The sequence below is a fragment of the Ictidomys tridecemlineatus genome, chromosome 6 (assembly GCF_052094955.1).
Source record: "Ictidomys tridecemlineatus isolate mIctTri1 chromosome 6, mIctTri1.hap1, whole genome shotgun sequence".
Taxonomy (NCBI): Eukaryota; Metazoa; Chordata; class Mammalia; order Rodentia; family Sciuridae; genus Ictidomys; species Ictidomys tridecemlineatus.
In genome coordinates this window covers 71,516,330-71,537,297 of record NC_135482.1, presented here as the reverse complement: position 1 = coordinate 71,537,297, position 20,968 = coordinate 71,516,330, and the positions used below count along the sequence as shown (strand labels likewise).

Below are 20,968 nucleotides of genomic sequence, written 5' to 3'. Positions count from 1 at the left end.
GGAAGCCATGGGATTCAGCAGTGAAGAGATGCCAAGAAATCCTATACCTCAGCACCACTTGAGCAACAAGACTGTGAACATAAACTGCATGAGAGCATCACTTTTAGGTTGATTTTTAAAAATTAATCCCATATACTGAAGATAAATATCTAAAATTGTTTTGAACATACACACACACATACCAAAAAAAAAAAAAAGGAAGAGGAAAAGCTTAGCTAGGAACAATGTAATGAAAATAGTAACAGCACAAAAAGTGGTTGCTACATGCCAGATACCAATCTAAGTTTCATATGTATTAATAAATATAAACCTCATAACAACTTCATAAAATAGATAACAATATCCCCATTTCACAATAAAGCAACCAAGGCAAGGAGTGAGAATTTTCCTAGTTACAATCCTAGTAAGAGGTGAAGCCAGGAATTCTGCCCCAGTAGTCCAACTCCAAGGTCCAAGCACTGAACCACAATACAGCAATGCTTTTCCAAATAAGCCAACAAAACAATGCTTTAAGTCTTCAAAACTACTGTCAAAGGATGAACCTCAATGAACAATGGGAAACTGAGAAAAGTGCTGTGCTATATACAGATATGCCTAAATGTGTCTGGTGTTGAAGGCAACATTGTCCACTGACATCCCAACATGTACAAAACACACACCTGAATGACTGTGTGACAGGCAAATAATTATGGGAAAACCAAACTGTGATTTTTTTTTTAACTATTCTGTAACAGTAAAATGAAACATTTAAGAATTAGGGGAAGACTGCTGATTCCTAGGACTACACAGTACTTGAGATTTGGTTAAGTCGTTTTCATGGGATTTAAATCTGAATGTTTGGTTAAACGTTTTTATTCCCTCACCAGTGGAAAAAAATTTTCTGATAAATATTTTCTGAAATAAAATACAAAGTTGCATAAATTAGAACTCCTTCAGCTCACCATGTGACACAGCAATTTGACCTTTAATGAAGGATATAAATTATCAGACTGGTATAGAGCCTAAAGACACTGCATTCTGTCAGTCACATGAGCTGCACCTATGTGTCCCAGTCCCAAGCCACATGTGTTTGCCTTACTTGGATGGCAAGCCCTTTCCACACTGCAAACTACGCCTGACTCATCCTTCCCTCTACTTCTGAACCTAGTACTCATCATCCTTGGGCTCAGGTCAAATGCCAGCTCCTCTGGAAGCCTCACCCCATGCAGTTAATCATTCCCTCCTTTCATTGGCATAGTACCCAAATTTCTAGAAGTACACAAATTTCTAGAAGTACACAAATTTCTAGAAGATCATGAATATAGATAGATAGATAGATAGATGAAAAGCGAAAATAAATCATGAGACAATGATGATGATGATTAGGCAATATGAGGCATTTTCACAGAATAAAACATGCATGAAAAGTATGGCAAACTGGCAGTTCAATCCAAAATCCTTGAGTGTCAACCCTATACAAGGAGGTACTGTGCAAAACTCCTTTTCAGACATAATTATGCTAATATAAGTGGTGTGTAAAGTAAATCAAAGTTAACACAGAAACACCAAGGAAATATAACTCTGAATGAAATACATGAAGCAGAAAATACCTCATAGAGTCATAAAATGTTTTGTTCCCATTTTGAATTTGTAATTTTTAAATAATTTTTATTCACTCAACAAACTAATATTTAACAAATATGTATGGACTACAAAAACTGATTTGCTGGCATACATAGCTATGCATTTGCATTTTAAACCTGGTTCATATCCTTTATAATTCATACTATTCACCGCATTCCATGGCTTTGACTAAGCTTCTGTCTGAAACTTGCATAAATACCCTTGTCTGTATGTAATTCTTTAAAAAATTACACTTCTTACTGAATTATAGATAAGGGAAGATAAGAGCGCCATAAAAGACTGATTAACTTCATTAAGTTGAAAAATGGATAAATACAAACTGTAGTTAACATAGACCCAAAACAAATGCAAAAAAAAAATCATTCATTTACTATTCAAAATCATTTAAAAAATAAAATCTATTTTTTAAAAATCAAAAGTAATTAATCAACTTAAAACTATTACTCATATTTTTAAGGATAAATATTTATAAACCAAAGGAAAACACACAAACAAAACTGAAGAGATTTAACTTGCTAATAATAGATTGTTTTTAAATGCTCAAGACAAAAGAATTGTGCTTTTACAGGAATGAATTTCTTTTCTATTCTGTACAAAAATCTCAAACCCCTATTAATGTTTTTATTCATTTTTATTATCTTCTGTCATACAACATTATTAAAATACAACATTAGTTTCTGAAGGTATAGAAGGCCTGTTAAATTAAAGTGAAAATCAATACTACACTTCATAATTCTTTAGCAAGTAGAGTCATATCATAAGTGATTATTTAGCAACTTTATCTGGCAAGTTTATAGGACAAGAGACTTAGCAAATAGTACCTGAAAATTGTGGCCTTCAATGCTGTTGGCACTTCGTCCACCACCAGGTTTGGTTTCCAGCAGAAAGCTCTATTCCATTCCCCATGATGGTGGACTACCAGGCCAACACGGCACAGCACTCCTCGTCCATTTGCTGCCTGTCCACTGACTACCTTCACTACCAGGCCAACTGCACAGCTCCATCCTGACCTCCCCAGGACCCTTCCACAGCCTCTGAAGCTTGTTCTCAGTGCAGACTGGCCCACTCACCTGGCAAACTCATATTCCTTCCTCAGGACCCAGTTCAAATAACTTCTCTTCAATGAGACCTCCCCAGGCCCTTCAGGACAAAACTGCTAAGCTTTCTTTTTCTAGTACAGTCTCTGTTACAATGGATGATAGTGTTTTTATTCTTATTGCTACCTGTGAGGCTATAGGAGACAAGAGGTTTTCAGTCACAAGCAAATGAGAACCTTGTAAATAGGGGTCATAATCTCTTCTAACCCTGACCCTTAAACAAAGCCAGCACTCCTATTATTTATTAATGTTTTGTCTTCACACCTAAGACTAAGTACAGTCTGGCAGAGCAGGCAGTACACCTGCATGAGAGCTCAGTGGTCACACATACTCCCTATCTAGTGGTGAGTGAGCTGACGTGGAGAGCTCCTTGTTGCAGCATAAATCCAGAGCTGTCTGAATCTGCCCACGCCTTGTCTTTAGCATTTTCACAGAGACCTGGTTCATTTTCATTCATTTTAAGTATTTTCTAATTTCCCCTGTGATTTCTTCCTTGATCCATTTGTATTTAAGAATGTGTTGTCTGGATCTGGGGATGTAGCTCAGTGGTAAAGCACTTGCCTAGCACATACAAGGGACTCAATCCCTGGCACCACCAAATTAAAAAACAAAAAAAATTTAATTTCACCTAGATATTTGTATTCATCTAAAAGTACACCTTGTATAATATCCTTCTCAATCCACTTTAATTACCCAAAAGGAGACCATAAAAACAAGAAAAAGACACAGAAGAACAGATATCTGGGATAAGGGAAGAAGAAGGGCATTATAGGTTTTTTCCCCCAAGTCATTATAAAGCACATGCTTAAAATAAACCTTATTACAAAAGCAACAAAAAAGATAAAGTAAACAAATAAACAAAGTATGAACATACTTCAGAATAAACAAAATATGTTAAAATGTATAATATGAAAATTACAAAACATTCCTGAAAGATTAATGGAAAGACAGCCTGCTGTTCTTGGTTAAGATGTCTCAACAACACCGTCTCAGTCTGTTTTCTGTTCCTATAATAAAATATTTGAGATTGGGCTAATTTATAAAGAAAAGAGGTTTATTCCTCTCACTATTCTGGAAATCCAAGAAAATGGTGCAAACATTTGCTACACTTCTATTGAGGGTCTCAGGGAGGAAAGTGGAAGAGTAAACAGGCACATGCAGAGAAGGTCAGGGGAGCCAGGCTTGCTTTCTAACAACCAGCCCTCTCAAAAAATAACCTCATCTTAGCCAGGTGAGAACTGTAATTCCAGAGACACAAGAGTCTGAGACAGGAGCATTGCAAGTTTGATGCCAGCCCTGGCAATTTAGTAAGATGTCTCAATAATAGTAACAATAATAGTGGCTGGGGATAGAGCCCTGTGATCGAGCACATCTGTGTTCAATGCCCAGTACGTCAAAAGAAAACTATCTCACACACAAGGGCACTGTTAATCTCTCACGAGAGTGAAGCGCTCATGACTTCATTACTTTCAAAGACCCTACTTCCTCTCAATACCATTACACTGAAAATTACATTTCAATAAGAGTTTTGACAGGGATGAACCACATCCAACACACAGCAACCAACAAATGTCAATGTTCCCCGAGTTAATGTATGAAGCTAATATATTCCCAATAAAATTATCCACAAGCTTTCTTATCGAGTGAAACAGTTGATACTTATGGGAAAATAAATATATAGTGGCTAGGAAGACACTGAAAAGGACAGGCTATGAAGAAAGGATAGGCCTACCAGATTTTAAAACATATAATAACTAAAACAGTATGACACACAAATGGATAGACGAAAGCAACAAAACAGAAAATATAGAAACCACAAAGAGAATTGCAATATATTGATAAAGTCAGTATCTCAACTCTTTGCTTTGATAATAAATAAACTTTTTAAATAAATGGCATTGAGACAACAAGGAAGCCATTTGGAAAAGGATCAAATGGTATCCATTCCTCATCCAAAACAAAAGAGTAAAGGTAATAAATGAAATAGTGCATGGGAAATTCTCCTATAACTGGTTCTATCTCCCAAGTGTAGGTAGGAAAAGACTGATAAACTTGATTACATAAAAATTTTTAAACAAACTCTGAAGGGCATGAAATGTCATCAGCAAAGTCAAATTGGGAGAAAATATTCACAGTAATATATCACAGATAAAGGCTAACACCCACAATATACAAAGAACTTTTAACAATTAAAGGGAGGATCAAAACTCCCTTATGAAAATAGCTATATAATTCTGTACATATGCTAAAAATCACTGAATTATACACGTGAAATAAGTGAACTCCATACTTTAATAAAATTATTTTTCAAAACCCTATAGAAGAATAGACGAAAGACAAGAAAATTCATTCCCCAAAATATTAAAGTGTTTCTTAAATATATAAAAAGATATTCAACTTCACTTGTAATAAGACCAATGCAAATTAAAACTCCACCAAGATTCAGTTTCTGGACTGACAAATTTTTTAAATCTTGATAATACATTCTATTAACAAGGATGTGGGCAATAGGCTGCCTCATGAACTGTTGGCAGGAATGCCAACAATCCTTACAGAGGGGAAACAGGCAATATCTTCACTATAATAATCTCACTCCAGGAATTTACCTTGAAGATTCACCTCCCAAATACACATACACACACAGCAAGGCTACTGCACACTGCTACATTATTTATAATCCAAAACACGAGCATCTACCAAATGTCCTAACATAGAGATTGGTACAGATATTTCCAAAATATTTTAAGTAAGGGGAAAAATAAAACCCAAACAACAAATGAATACACATACTACCCTTTATGTAAGAAAAGAAAAATTATGAAATTATAAAACAAAATTATAAAATTATAAAACAAGCATTCACACATTTTCCCTTCTTACAAATAGAAACCTAGGCACACAAACCAGAAAACGACACTGGAAACTGTGGGGGAAGAGGGTTGACGGGTAAGGGACAAGGAAAGAAGTGTTACATCTGAGTAAACCCTTACGTGGCTTTCACTTTTTGAAGTGTATTAATATTCCATATATCAAAAATATTGTATCAACAAGAGTAGAAAATAAAAGCTAAAACTAAAAACTTTCTGAAAAGAAAAAATGGACCCAAATTTCCTTCAAATAAATAAAATAATTACATTGAAAGTGAAGGACAAAAGAACCACTTCAGGTAACTTCTGAACACAGTATTGAGTGTTTACCCTTGTTCAGGGGCAGGGGAGGAGGAAAAAGGGCTGGAAACAAATCCAGAACACTTCAGTAGGTTGGTTTTGCGGGGTGGGGAAGTGAAGGTAATGGCAGAATGAAACATTTCTGAAATCACTTTAAATGTATTATGGGGTTAAGCAAATAAGGAAGTGTATTAATGTTAGAAGAAAGGATTCTAAAATGCCAAATGACTCCTTTGATATAAGGGGAGTAACCAAGAACAGGGTAAGGACGAAGAGCTTGAGAAGAAGATTAACATTAAACAGGGATGAGAGGTGGGAGGAAAAGGGAGTGAGAAGGGAAATCGCATGGAAACGGAAGGTGATCCTCAGGGTTATACAAAATTACATATAAGAGGAAAGGAGGGGTAAGACAAGATAATACAAGTGGAAGAAATGATTTACAGTAGAGGGGGTAGAGAGAGAAAAGGGGAGGGGAGGGGAGGGGAGGGGAGGGGGGATAGTAGAGAATAGGACTGACAGCAGAATACATCAGTCACTAGAACGGCAATATGTCAATCAATGGAAGGGTAACTGATGTGATACAGCAATCTGTATTGCTGTATTGGGAGTTCATAACCCACTTGAATCAAACTGTGAAATATGATATATTAAGAACTATGTAATGTTTTGAATGACCAACAATAAAAAAAAAAGAAAAAGAAAAAAAAAAAGAAGTAAGGATTCTAGGGGCTGGGTTTGTGGCTCAGTGGTACAGCACTTGCCTAGCATGTGTGAGGCCCTGGGTTCGATCCTCAGCACCACATATAAATAAATTAATTAACTAAATAAAGATATTGTGTCCATCTACAACTAAAAAAAGGAAGCCAGGATTCTAATGGTAGAGTTAAAAGGGGATAAAATATAGGGTAGAAGAAGGCAAGAAAGAGCTTGAAGGAACGGGCTAGAAGTGGAGAATCCATGAGAACACCTGACTACATGTCTGAGTTCACATCTCCTCCTGTCACTGAAGGGCTCCAAAGCAAAGACACTCTTGTAGCAATAAATAAGCCTAATATCCAGAGCCACAAAAGGGCACAAGAGCACCTTTGTTGGATGACTAATTTCAGAGATAGGGCAAGGAAAGTATTAGATAAACCTAGAGTATTTTGTTGGTATAAAGAGGTACTCAAAAAACTATTGGGACATGTCAAAATGGCACAATAAGTAGCCAAAAAATGACTCTCCAGGACAAAATCTGAAACAGCTTCAGCACCACCACAGAAGGGAAGAATATTATAAATCACTGGTGGAAGGGGATTAAGTACCAAAGATTCATACCAATTACATATAAATGAATAATAGGGCGAAAAGGGAGGGCTAGGTTCTTCCTTACAGAAGAATGCTGAATCCCAAATGATACGTGGAAAGAGTACTAGAACTGGACAATCATTAAATGCAATTGCCATAGTAAAGACTGACCTCAGCAAGAACCAACAATGAATGCTAAATCTCGTAGGGAATCTAGGGGCAGGGAAGTTGTGATAAGAAGCAGAGCATCTGCATGATTTCTGAGACTGTCCCTACAGACTTCTTGCAAGAGGAAAAATTATTATACTATGGAGAAATTAACAACATTTTGATGGAGTGATCAACATCAACAAGGGGCAGACAAAGGTGACTTTGTTCAGGAGTGCACATCCTGAACCTAATCAGAGGGAGCGTCAGATAAGCAAAATAAAGAAAATTCTAATTTAAAAAGAGAGTAGTAGTGGCAGTGAAAGGGCGCTATTCTCCAAAAAAAAAAAAAAAAAACAAGATCTTAAAGGACAGTGAAAAACTGTTCCTTGATCAACAGAGAGTACATATATAAAAACACATGAAATACCAGAATCAAATTTTCAGAGTTTAATATTGGTATTATGATTAATAAGAGAACTTATTCTTAGTAAAACACACAGGTTTTTAGGGGTGAGAGGCTAACAGGCAAATGGTTCAGAAAAACACAATGTATAGGGGAAAAAAACAATGACAAAGCAAATAAGGCAAAAATGTTAATAACTGATGAACCTAAATAAGGGATTTATGAAAATTCTTTGCATTTTTTTGTCAACTCTCCATAATGTTTGTATGTTTTTCCAAATGAAAAAAAAAAAAACTTACATTTCTCAGTGCTTCATAAACAGCTCTAAATGCCGGCTGCTTATCATCATGGTAAACACCTCTGTTCCCATGAAGAATAAAGATTCCTTCATCTTCTGCTTCTTGGCAATTGCTTCCATATATACAATGATCTGGTCGATAATTCCATTGACACGGAAAAACAAAAAGGCTTTCTAATATTTAAAACAAACAAACAAAAATGAAATAAATACTAATTCTACAGAATCAACATTTTGCAAAACATTTAGTTTAAAAATATAACTCTTACAAAATAAGACTTAAAATAGTATAAAATATAGGTGGCATTTAAATCTCTCCAACTAAATCATATTCAAGAAAAGTTTTACTGTGTCTCAAATATAAGTAACAACCAATAATAAGTCAATATCAATATTCTGTGATTTTTTTTACAAATGCAAAGAACAAAAGAAATTTAAATGATTACCTGGATTATGAAAAAACATAATATTCAGTAGATCTTGATCACCCCACGTGATGTTTAATTTGTATTTTTTAAGCAATGGCATAAGTATATCTCCCCATTTTAGGTGTACAGTTGTCATATCATTCTGTTGATAAAACATTAAAGAGTCTCAGAATTCCAATTTTAAATGGCATCATGATAGTTCCTGATTCTTCCTTTAGCAACCATTACATAGGCACAAGGAGAAACGCAAACTCCTTCTGCTACAAAACCAAGTGATATTTATAACCCTAATTGTGAGAAGAGCTGTCCAGTAGGAGAGGGGAAGATAGCAAAAGATCTGAAGTTACATGTAGGAGTAATAAGACTAATAAATCTAGGAAAGAAAAAGTAGTAATAGTTTGATTATAACTTAATCACTACGTTTTTTTTTTTCTTTTGTGGTGCTGGTGATCAAACCCAGGACCTAATACATGCTAGGTAAATGCAATATCACTGAGCTATATCTCCAGTCCTACATCTCAATTTTAAGAGGAGGACCATGAAAAGGTGAAAGTTTTCAACTTAATAAGAAAAAAATTTTAATATGACTATAAATACTAATATACATGTACACTTGTTTCAAATACATTTTTAAAAGGTCCATTGAATATACAACCAAGTTTATAGTGTCACTTCTCACAAAGGCATGAAACTTGAGAGAGAGAGCAGAGTAGGCACTTGTCGTTTGCATACATTGAATTATTTGATTGTTTATAAGAATAATTTTGCTTTGTAAATTCTAAAACCAGAAAAATCTAGTTCTAATTTCAGCAAATCTATGACCAAAATGAATACTGCATTAAGACCAATGAGCTTCACTTTAAAATTGTGTATGCTTTTGGAAATAGATTCATTATCATTGTCAGCCTACCCATAAATATAAAATTTACAAGTGTCTATTCATATTATGCTCCAACAATGCTAAAAACTGGGAACTCATTAGTTTCCCAGGATTCATTAATCCACACCCTTTGGCAAGATGCTCATTAGTATTACTCTGCTCACATGGCTATCTACATCAACACAAATACTCCATCACATACATCTTTCAAATACATAAAAATAAAGTTTGCCGTTTTCATAACAAATATTCTCTTTTCCAATATTTTCCAATAATTCATTTATGTTTTCATTTCTAAAACATTCATCTGACTGTTCTTTGCCAGTTACTAGCCACTGAGGTGCTATTCTATGCACTGTGCTAAATATTCTGAATACAAAGCTGTACAAGAGATGCATCTGCCCTCAGTAGGTAAAAAAGACAAAAACACTTTACAAAGTAATATGTAGCCAGACAGGAACAGGGTACAGTAAACATACAAGGAATGTGTTCCTAAGGGCCTAGTTCACATTATTTGTTTTATCTCTATTTTTTTAAAATAATAATTCTAATTTTTTTTAAAAAAGAGAGGAAAGAAATACTACAGTAAGGATTCAAAACTACAAATATCATAACCCCAAATACAAAGTAATAGCTAATTAATGTGATATCATTGTCTATCAAGTATTAAGAGATACAAAGAACAAAAAGAATTTTTACTATTTAAATTTTTGCAGGGGCAAGGGATACAGGGGATTGAACCCAGGAGCACTTTACCACTGAGCTACATTCTCTAAAAAAAAAAATTTATTTTGAGATAGGGTCTCACTAAGTTGCTTAGTGCCTCGATGAGTTGCTGAGTCTGGCCTTGAACTTATAATCCTCCTGCTTCAGTCTCCTGATTAAATTACACTTTTTAATATATGTAACTATCTGTGGGAGGTGAGGAAAATGTTTGTCAAAGGTGCAAACTTCCAGTTATAAGATAAGTAAATTCTGGAAATCTAAAGTACAGTATGGTGACTAGAGTTAATAATACTAACACAGATACCTGCAATTTAAGAAGAGAAAGTTTAAGTGTCCTTTCACTCCAGACACACAAATGGTACTCTGAGTGGTAACAAATGCATTAATTTGACTGCGGTAGTCAGTACATTGTTTATACTTATATTAAATCATCATGTTATACATCTTAAATATATAATATACAACTGGTTATTGAGTTATAAAACTAGTCATTGTTTCCTATCCTTATAGTTTATTACTGCTAATAACTTTTGTCAATTCAACATTTTTTAATAAAATGTTTTTGAAAAACCTTTACAAAATAAAAATATGTTATAATATCAGGTTGGAACTAACCAGCCATGATAGTGAAAACTTGGTGATAAAAAAGCAAATAAATACTCTAAAATAAAATCTTTATCCTAAAGGGGTAATCTTGTGCCTTTCCGTGTGATAAGAATTATGGGATGACATCCACATATCTGTTTGTAACAATATGGGGAGTAATTGGAAATAATCCAGTTGTATGGCTAAAAATATAAAACTTTAGATGGGAAAATAAATTTAAAATCCATAAAATTTATGGAATCATCCCAGGAATCATAAATAAAACAATATTTGAAAATGAAGCAAATCTGCACATGGTTTCACAGGCCAATAATAGGTCATCTGTAACATACAGCAGTAGGTCTGAAGTAAACTGGACCTACTGAACTAGTGTGCAATGAATTCTCTCATCTTTTTTTTTTAAGTCATTAATGCACAGAAGAAAAGAAAGTTTGAAAGTTTAGAGATTATTTCAACTCCTTTTCTACATTTCCAACTAGCTACAACATACCACAAACAAAAGGAAAAGTGAAATGGGAGAAACAATTGAGGTATTTAAGAACAGCATCTAATTAAGAAGCAAGAAAAAAATAGTAATGGACTTAAAATTATATAGCTATATTTTAATTTTTTAAATCAAATAATATTATAACAAACTATCTCTAGTTCTTTGCAACATTAAATTTCTCAAAATTCTATAAATTTCAAATGCAGTTACTGAGCAGTACATTATTTCTTAGCAGATAATCTTACAGCACCATCTTCTGGTATAATATTACCAAGCATAGTCTAACAATCACAAAATCAAAATCATGCTATAATGCCAGTTTTACTCAGTAACACATCATGGACCATGAAATTTAAAAATTCAAAATACAGTAACAAACTGGATACCTACAGATGTTTGTTCTGTGTTAAGAAAGAGCAGAATCAACCTATAACTAGTCTCGTTAATGCATTCAATTCTGGGAGAAAAAAAAACTGAGATGGAATCAAGATTTTCTAAAGGTTCAGAAACTGGAAGGCTAAAAGAATGAGGCTTACTAGAGTAACAGGATGGAAGGGCAATCGGTACTATCAAGACTTCCCAGACTGGTCGGGTACAGTGGCACAATCCCAGTGACTTGGAGAACTGAGACACAAGGATCACAAGTTTGAGGTCAGCCTGGGCAACTTAGAAAACCTCTGTCTCAAAATGAAAAATAAAAAGGACTGGGGATGTAGCTCAGTGGTACCAGAGTACCAGAGTACCCCTGGGTTCAATTCATAGTACTAGGTGAGGTGGAAAGAAGACAGTTCTAAGACTGAAATGCTGACACGCGGTGGTGATTGCTACAAGCCATACAGCCGCCTATACCAAAGGAAAGAAGGAAAAACTCTAAATGAAGCAAAGATTTAAATCCAGCATGTACAAGGGATAAATAAATTCAACAATGTAAATTCTATCCACCAGAAATCATAGAAAAATATGAGATAGGGCTGGGGTTATAGCTCAGTGGAAGAACACCTGCCTAGCATTCATGAGGCCCTGGGTTCAATAGCGACAAATGAAAGAAGGAAAGGAGGGGTAGAAGGGAAGAAGGGAGGAGAGAAAACCATATAACAAATAAGCCCATATAGATAGCCATGTAAACATATACAGAGACTCACAAGACGTAATATCCCTTAATGTTTAATTTAGTCCTAATTAGTTAGAAAGGAATAAATGGTAGGTATTTGCTCAGAAGGTACTGTTTTTAGCTAACATTTAAAATCTGCTCCCCCAGACTGGGGAGGCATCTCAATGGCAGAGCATCTGCAGAGCATGGCCAGGCTCCCGATTCAACCCCAAGCACAGCAAAAAAGAAAACAAAGAAGAAAAGAAAACCTGCTTATTATGTGCCATGCTCTGTACTAAACATTTTTAATTTCTTTCTTTTAAACTAACTCAGATAAGTCCATTTACTATCTCTGCTTTTAGCTGAGAGAACTGACGTTCAAAAGCTAACTAACTGGCCAGTGGTTAAGAAGTACCCTGGTGAAAGCTATACAGAAAGCCAATTTGACCTCAGAGTCCACAAACTATAATGACTTACAACTTACTGTACTCAAACTAACCTGCCTACACTTTACTCAGAACATAGTGATGATTCAGAGTACATCATCAGTGAAATTAAATAATCTGACTCTTCTACTGATCCCACAATTTGATGAGAAACACACAAGGATGTTTTTAACTTTCAATATAGCAGCATAATACAACATTTATATATGTCAGCCACCATTTTCACTCATTTAATCCTCACAAAAAGCCCTAGGACACTGGTACTGTCATGCCACCATTCTACTTCACAGACAGAAAACTTAAGCCTGGAGATATAATCAAAACGTAACCAAAATAACTGAATAACAAAAAAAGGTGCCAGACCGACAGCTGTAGTCTATATCCTTAGCCACGACCCTGTGTTGCCCTAAAAAACATCATACTACTGGTTCCAGTGTCCTGCAGGGAGAGCCAGGGTGATGGTGCCCACTGCTCTTCCTTGTATGTGACACCATCCAGTTCCACCCACTCCATTAAAGAGCACACTGTGGACACCTTTTTCTTCAATAATTCTATGTAAATAGAAAAATTCTGAATAGTCTGGATTTTAATAAAAGGAAACTAAACTATAAAGCAAATAATTTCAAAAGAAAACCAGAAAAATATCAGCCAAGCATCCGCTTCAGCAATTCACCTTGAAGTACTTCCTTCTCATCCGTGTCATGTTCATCAGCATCACTCCAGAGTTCACTCCAGTCTTCCCATAGTATGGATGCCTGGCAAAGCGATTGTACCATCCAATTCGAGGCTCCTCATGTTCTGGGGCCATTGCAGCAATTTGTGTGGAATTGAATTTCTTTAGTAAAGACCAAATATCATCAACTGGTCGTAAAAAAAGGATATCAGTGTCGACATACAGTAGCGAATCAACTTCTTTCAGGATTAACTGTAAGGAGAGATATTTGAAACATTAACTATGTATTGATTTAATTTAAAAACATAAGAGGATTTAATTATAGAAAATATACCAAAGAGATAAGCTAACTAACATTAATTTTTTTAAAGTAATTTTTCCTAAATTTTTGAAAACAGCATAAAGCAGACACTATGCTAACTTTCATATCACCTTTCAAGAAGCTAAGCAAACAAACCAAAGCCAAAAATTCAAAACTAACAATTGGGAGGATAAAAGCATTATCCTCAAAAGATCAGAAAAGGAATGTTTTTCACAATGAAAAAATAACATTAACATATGGTAGATTCTTATTTTAAATCTAAATTTCCAATCATGAAAAAGTAAACCAATACAAATTAAGATCTTCTGAATTTGTCCCCCTCAGCCTGTGACATCAACCCCTACATCACTTGGTATCAACTAGTAAGAGTCATAAAACCAAACTGGAAGCCAGCCTTCCATTTCCAGAGTTGTTGGTTTTATTTCCATGCTTACTATCTCCTGATAAGTAAAAGAAAATGTGCACTTAGGAAGGGTGAAGAATTATCTTAGAAGAAAAAAAAATTGGCCATATTGCACTTTTTGAGAGACACTATGTCTCCTACATGTACCTTCCACAGAGACGTTCAAGGATAATTCCCCAAGCTGTACATGCAGTCTGCAACCTAAAGTTAATACCATCAATGTACATCACTGGCATCAGACCTGGCTCCATTAACATCTGACCTCTATTCCTTCTTACAAAGAAAACCATTCAAAGCAACTGAATGAGTTACACTTATAAGAAACATTATTTTGACAATAATTACTAAAAATTTATTTATTTTTGTGTGGAACGGGGATGGAATCTAGGGCCTCACATATCCTAGGCACTCTACCACTAAGCTACATCCTAGACCCCAAATTTTTCATTTTTAACATCATTTTTATTACAGTTTTGACTTACTCTATATAAATTTTTTCTAAATATCACATGCACATGTGTATTCGTTTAATTAGATTTATATATTAACTCCTCATAAATAATCAGTGTAAAAGTAAGTTTTAAAACAACAACAACAACATTGCGGCAGAAAAAACTTACTGGCAAGAATAACCTCTGGGAAGCACATGGTTTAAAGAGTTTTTTCCACTCCGCTGCATTCTCACTTGGAAAGGTAATGGGGTATAAAGTGTAATTAAATGTTTGTAGAAATGACCAACTGTCAAGCTGAAAAATAAAAAACAATATTTTCTTTAAAAAGAAACCAGTTTAGACTTGCTTTACTTTCAATTTTCTCCATAATATCATAAACCAATAGTTTAAAACAAAAGAGCTAAAAATTGAGATCATGTACATCTTATGTTATACATTGAAAAGAAAGAACTCTTCCGTCATTGTCCTTGTTTTTATTCAAAGCCTAAAAGCCATAGTAATATGCCAGAAAGACTTCACCCTTCAGATCCAAGACACAATCAATTTATGAGCGTATGAACCAAAAATATCAGAAAGTTGAAAGAGCTTTGTAAGCTTTCATGTCCCTTAACTTTACATAAGTACATACTCTGAATCCCTAAACAAAATAAGGTCAGAAAAATTAGGTACTAATCTTATTAACAAAATATGTATAATAAAAATGTTTACACTCAAAGTCAGACTAACATAAAACTAGTGTGTCCAGTTATATATAGTTTCAATGTGCATGAGAATTCTTGACAAAAAAATATTCTAATAATTATACATCCAATGACAGTCCTTTAAAAATTATAAAAAGAAAAATATACCTAAAAATCTATAATGAACATACTCCTTGAACTGTTTCAAACTCAGGTAAGCACTTACTATCTATTACTTTTGCTTTAACAGAATTGTTTTTGATTAGTTTTTCTGGTTTTATTTTGATTTGCTGTTGCTCAGGCTGGCCTCAAACTCCTAAGCTCAAAGGATCTTTCTGCCTCTGCCCCCTGAGTAGCTGGCACCTTCAGGCACTTCCACCAGTCTATCAGGCCTGGCTTTGAAATTGCTGATTCAAAGTACCCAAAGAGCAGCCAGAGACAATGAGAAGGAGGGGATGGCACGGCAGGAGACTAACTAGTTTCTATAGCAGGTTGTTTTAAAAAACAATCCATATAAAGATGATCTTTCTGAGTTATAATTGTGTTTAAGGAATTTTAAAAATTAATATATTCCAACATAGTTTATGTGAATACCTGCATCAATACTCTGCTTTGGTGTCTCTGTTGATTATTTTAAAAGACCAACCTTTTTATTTTGCCTCCCAACTTAGAGACCCTTTCAATACAAATTTCAAAATAAAATCTTTTGCATAAAAATGCAAAAAGAAAATGCAAAATGCAAAAAGAAAACTTCTAACATTATAATATTTAGTTATTTTTTGATACGAAAAGCATGTCCCATCAAATAGTTGTTATTCTTTCATCAAAAGCAAAATCAAACATTTTTAGGATTGCTTATTATAATCAAAGAAAATCTAAATTTCAAAACGTGGTATAGAGGCTACATCTAAAGTGAAAGAATTAATGATTTACTTTTTTAAAATTACCCTTTCAAGTGTTTCCACAATGAGTAGCAGTAACTTATACAACAAGATTTATTACTCAGTATTTTTTAAAAACAAGATCACTAAAGTATGTAACAAAAATGTAGATGCCAGAAATATTTTCAAGTTAAGTAAATTTCTACACCTCTTGGAATCAAAGATTTAGACAGAAAAGTAAAAGACTTGAAATCACAAGTGGTATTTTTCCCTTGACATGCAAAATGAACTAAAAAAATAGACCAAGCATCAAAATCCAAATAAGGTTGAAAGTATAATTTAGTGGGTGTGGGGCTGGAGAATGAGAGAGAATTAATAGTCATTAGAATATCACCATATCACAAATATGTTCTCTTAAGAGAATATCATGCAAAGCAAAATAAGCCAATCCCCCAAAAAAAACAAAGGTAAAATGTTTTCTCTGATAAGTGGATGCTGATCCAGTGTGTGGTTGGAGGGTCGGGTAGGGAAGAATGAAGGAACTCTGGATTGTGCAGAGTGGGAGTGAGTAGCTGTAGAGCCAGAGGAATGAGAAGTTGTGCTTAGTTTGTGTACAATGTGTCAAAATGCATTCTACTGTCATGTATCACTAATTAGAACAAATTTAAAAAAATTTTTTAAACACAAAAAATAAAAATGTTCTCCCTGTATCTGATCTCCAATCCTTTCTTTAAAAAATAGTTTTTAGTTGTATATGGACACAATACCTTTATTTATTTTTTTGTGGTGCTGAGGATTGAACCTAATGATGCTCTACCACTAAGCCACAAACCCAGACCCTGATCTCCAATTCTTGCACAGTAATTCTTGTTCTTGTTAAGGTTACAAAGCTGCCCTGATTAAAAAGTATATTATCTACCCTAACAGTTAGGCATGGCCATATTGACTAAATTCAGACTAAGAGAATACTGGATTGGCAGAAATGTCACAGCTCTGCCTAAAAGTATCCTTAAAGATAGGGAAGGGATTGCCCTTCTCCACTCATTCCTCTCTCCTGATTTAGAAAGACTACAGGTGTGACAGCTAGAACTTGAGTACACATCTTGGATCATGAGATTGAAGCCTCATGCTGAAAATGACTCAGCCAAAATCAGGAAAAAACAGAGCCCCTACTACAGAGGCTACTTTTATATGCGAGAGTCATAAACTTGTATCCCGTTAATCAAAACATCCTGGAACTGTAGTAGGTAAATTAAAGTCTTTATGCGTGGCAAAGGACTTTAAGTTGCCTACTCCTGTTCACAGACAAACCTTCCTCTGGACTCCTAGGGGAGATAACTACAAGGAATACTCTCCAGTCTAGGAGGACAGAGTTACAGAAAGAATATTTTTGCACAATGAAGGAATAAAACAAAACTAGTATACTGTATATTAATATTCAACTCTATGACCTTGACTAAGGCTTGAAAATACTTACTCTGTCTTTAAAGCTATCATGTAGTTGGTCCTCAGCAAAAATATGGAACTGAAGAGGTTTGATGCTGAAAATGATAGCTGACTTCAGCATGGTTAGAGTTTCTTCCAGTCTTTCACCACAGGCCACTACAGCAAGATGCATTTTCTCAGGAGGCTCTATTTTCAGACTGTACCTAAGAAGAAAGAAAAACATATTTTCCAACAGTGTTAGCACATGTACAGGAATATGGTGTTTCTTAACCATGTTCAAAAACAGAAGTTCAAAACTTCTATTTAAAAAGGCAAAATAAATAAATTACAACACAGAATCAATCAATCGTATATTTCTGTACTTTCTCTACCGATGTTGCTCACTAGGAATCACTGAACACAAAAAAATTAATACTTTCTCACTTCTCCCAAAAATACATGACAGCATCACTGTCACTGCCATGTAGGATATACTCATTACTCATTCTGGATACCTTAGGGCATGAGGGCTTAATTCTCTCAAGGAGCCTGTGGAAGAAAAAAAAAAAAAAAACTTAAAACATTCTTATTTCATCTAAACCCTTCCCACACCAACTTCCACTAAACAGCAGACCCCTGTGAAGCAAATCAGCCATAATCTCATCCATAAATATTTCGGTATTACATCTAGCCTTAAACCATGGCCAATAACAAGAAATTTCCTTTACATACTATTTTTAAATGTCACACATTCGGTTCCATTGACCAAATATTCAGCAAGACGCAAACATTTCTAAGAAGACCTAAAACATACCAGCACTAATGTGTCTTTGTGGAAGGAGAGATGTCCTGAGTACATCATGGCCAACACTGCCACAACCCCTTCCAACACAGAGTAGCACAGACTCCAGGCTTAAGTGGCCCGAAACCTCCTTGACTCTGCTGTGCCACTTCTCTCACTCCGCTGGTGTGGGTATGGCTGGGTCTTGCTTAGTGCCTTCCATCCATTCCCACTCACAGTGTTCAAAACAAGTGGGACCCCTTCCCTTCCTTTGTCTGTACCCTCTGTCCCTTCCCCTCTTTCTGTTGAGCCTACCAGTTCCTAACATGGAACCTGTATTTATGACAGGGGACATGAACCCAGTTCCTCTCAAAGAAGTGGAAGCCAAAGAGAAAATTGAAGATAAGGAAATCAAAACACAACAATTGTACAGAACTCTGCCATCTCATCTTCCTTAGTAACTGCCTCCAACTCTGGTGGTAAAACATCATGATCTGACAATCTTCATTACTATATCAGATTGCTTAACTGGCCACAATAAGATCTATCCCGCACATCAAAAACTAAGAAAAGATTTTAGACATAAACTATAATGGTCCTATGTTGTGCACAAAATTCTCCACATATGGAAATAGGTATAGTAAACTTTCCTCCAGAGGAAAAACTACCCCCTATCTCAGTCCCAGGGACAACTCCTCCCAGGCCTTTTAGCAAGAGCTGTTTTGGTCACACTGCCAGCACTCTTTCTACCAATCTCTGCAGGGATACTGTCAACCTCATTACATTTTTTCTTTCTTTAGGTGTTCCTTTTCAGTAAAAGCAATAAATGAGAGCACAGACTCCAACACCTACATTGACAAAATGAAACATATTTTAAAAATGTCTTTACCCACACCCCAAGAAGAGGAAACTCAATTGTAACTCGAAGAAATATAAAATAAACCATACACAGTGGCGCACACATGCAATCCAGCGACTTGGGATGAGGCAAGAGAATTTCAAGTCGGAGGCCAGACTCAGCAACTTATCAAGACCCTATCTCAAAATAAAAAATAAAAAGAGATGGGGAGTACTCAGAGGTAGGGTACCCCTGGGTTCAACCCCCAGGGGGTTGGAAAAAAGCAATCTAAGCTTCTACACTAAGGAAGCGATAACTAAAACTTATCTTAACAGTCATGGGAAGCAGCCATTCATTCTGGAAGAATGGTCTACCAACCATTCTACCAACAGAATGGTCAACTCTATTCACGAATAGGCTAATTTTAACCATAGTATGAATTAATATCCTTATGGGTTTAAAGAAATGTTATCAAAAAATTTTTTTTTAAATCAAACCTATTTTTCTATTTAATTTGAAGAAATTCTTTGGATAACTCAAAGAAAATACCAGGGGTTCCCATGGTTAAATGTGGTATAACCTGAGCACCAAAAGTGTTACAGTAATGAGCAACATATCAGATGTAAAAAATGAAGCCATGACTCCAAATAATATTAAATAAAGGAGCGAGGGGAGGGAACCTTCTGTTTTAAAGATGAATACTAGCTGGGTACGGTGGCACCTGCCTGTAATCCCAGTGGCTGGGAAGGCAGAGGCTGGAGGATCACAAGTTCAAAGCCAGCCTCAGCAAAAGCAAGGAATTAAGCAACTCAGTGAGACCCAGTCTCTAAATGAAATACAAAATAGGGCTAGGCATGTGGCTCAGTGGTCAAGTGCTCCTACGTTTAACCCAGTACAAAAAAAAATTAAAAAAGATAAATACCAAATGATAAAAGCAGAAAGAATGACATAATTATATAATCACTATCTTGCAATCATCTTTTTTAAAAAATACCTTCATTCTATTTATTCATTTGTATGTGGTGCTGAGGATTGAACCCAGGTTCTCACACCTGCTAGGCAAGCACTGTACTGCTGAGCTATAGCCACAAGCAACAAAGTATTTTCTCACTTATTACAAAGAGGATAAAGATACTGCTACAGTATAGAAATGGGAGAATATAATTGCAACCATGTGATCAGATCTAGCCAATAAATGTTAAGCTCATGACATCAGCTGTCTTCTGACAGTATGATCAAAGAAGACTATCTCCTATGCAGTAAACTGGTCCCCAATCCTAAATCTAACCATGAGGAGACAGGCAAATACAAATTAAGGGCCATTCTGCAAAACACAACAAAAATGTCATATCACAAAAGACACCATTACCACTACCACACCCCCCCAAAAGGCCAGAGAATAGTTCTAGGATAAAGAATACCAAGTAGATCTAATAGCCAAGTGCAATGTATGATCCTTGACAGGGTACTAAATGGGAAGGAAAACCTATAAAGGCAATTAGCCGGGCGTGGTGGCGCATGCCTGTAATCCTAGCAGCTCGGGAGGCAGAGGCAGGAGAGTCGTGAGTTCAAAGCCAGCCTCAGCAAAAGCAAAGCACTAGGCAACTCAGTGAGATCCTGTCTCTAAACAAAATAGGGCTGGGCATGTGGCTCAGTGGTCAAGTGCCCCTGAGTTCAATCCCTGATACCACCCTCCCCCCAAAAAAGAGAAAAGAAAAAAGAAATATATGTTCTATATATGTTCTATCAGTATTAAATAATGTGAAGTGACAATTTTATTATGGTTATATTGGAAAATGCCCCTGTTCTTAGAAGATAAATGCTA

General features: G+C 35.4%; 1 protein-coding gene across 2 annotated transcripts in view; it reads right to left on the bottom strand.

The window, feature by feature from the left end:
* Positions 1-20,968, bottom strand: part of Gxylt1 (glucoside xylosyltransferase 1) — a 46,120-nt gene that overhangs the window by 9,055 nt on the left and 16,097 nt on the right. For both annotated transcript variants that reach the window (XM_078014875.1, XM_078014876.1), the window contains 5 exons: positions 17,577-17,748; positions 14,707-14,832; positions 13,362-13,613; positions 8,472-8,595; positions 8,027-8,199 (listed from right to left, as the gene is read on the bottom strand). In XM_078014875.1, coding sequence (XP_077871001.1) covers positions 8,027-8,199; positions 8,472-8,595; positions 13,362-13,613; positions 14,707-14,832; positions 17,577-17,748 — 847 coding nt within the window. The remainder of the gene's footprint in view (positions 1-8,026; positions 8,200-8,471; positions 8,596-13,361; positions 13,614-14,706; positions 14,833-17,576; positions 17,749-20,968) is intronic.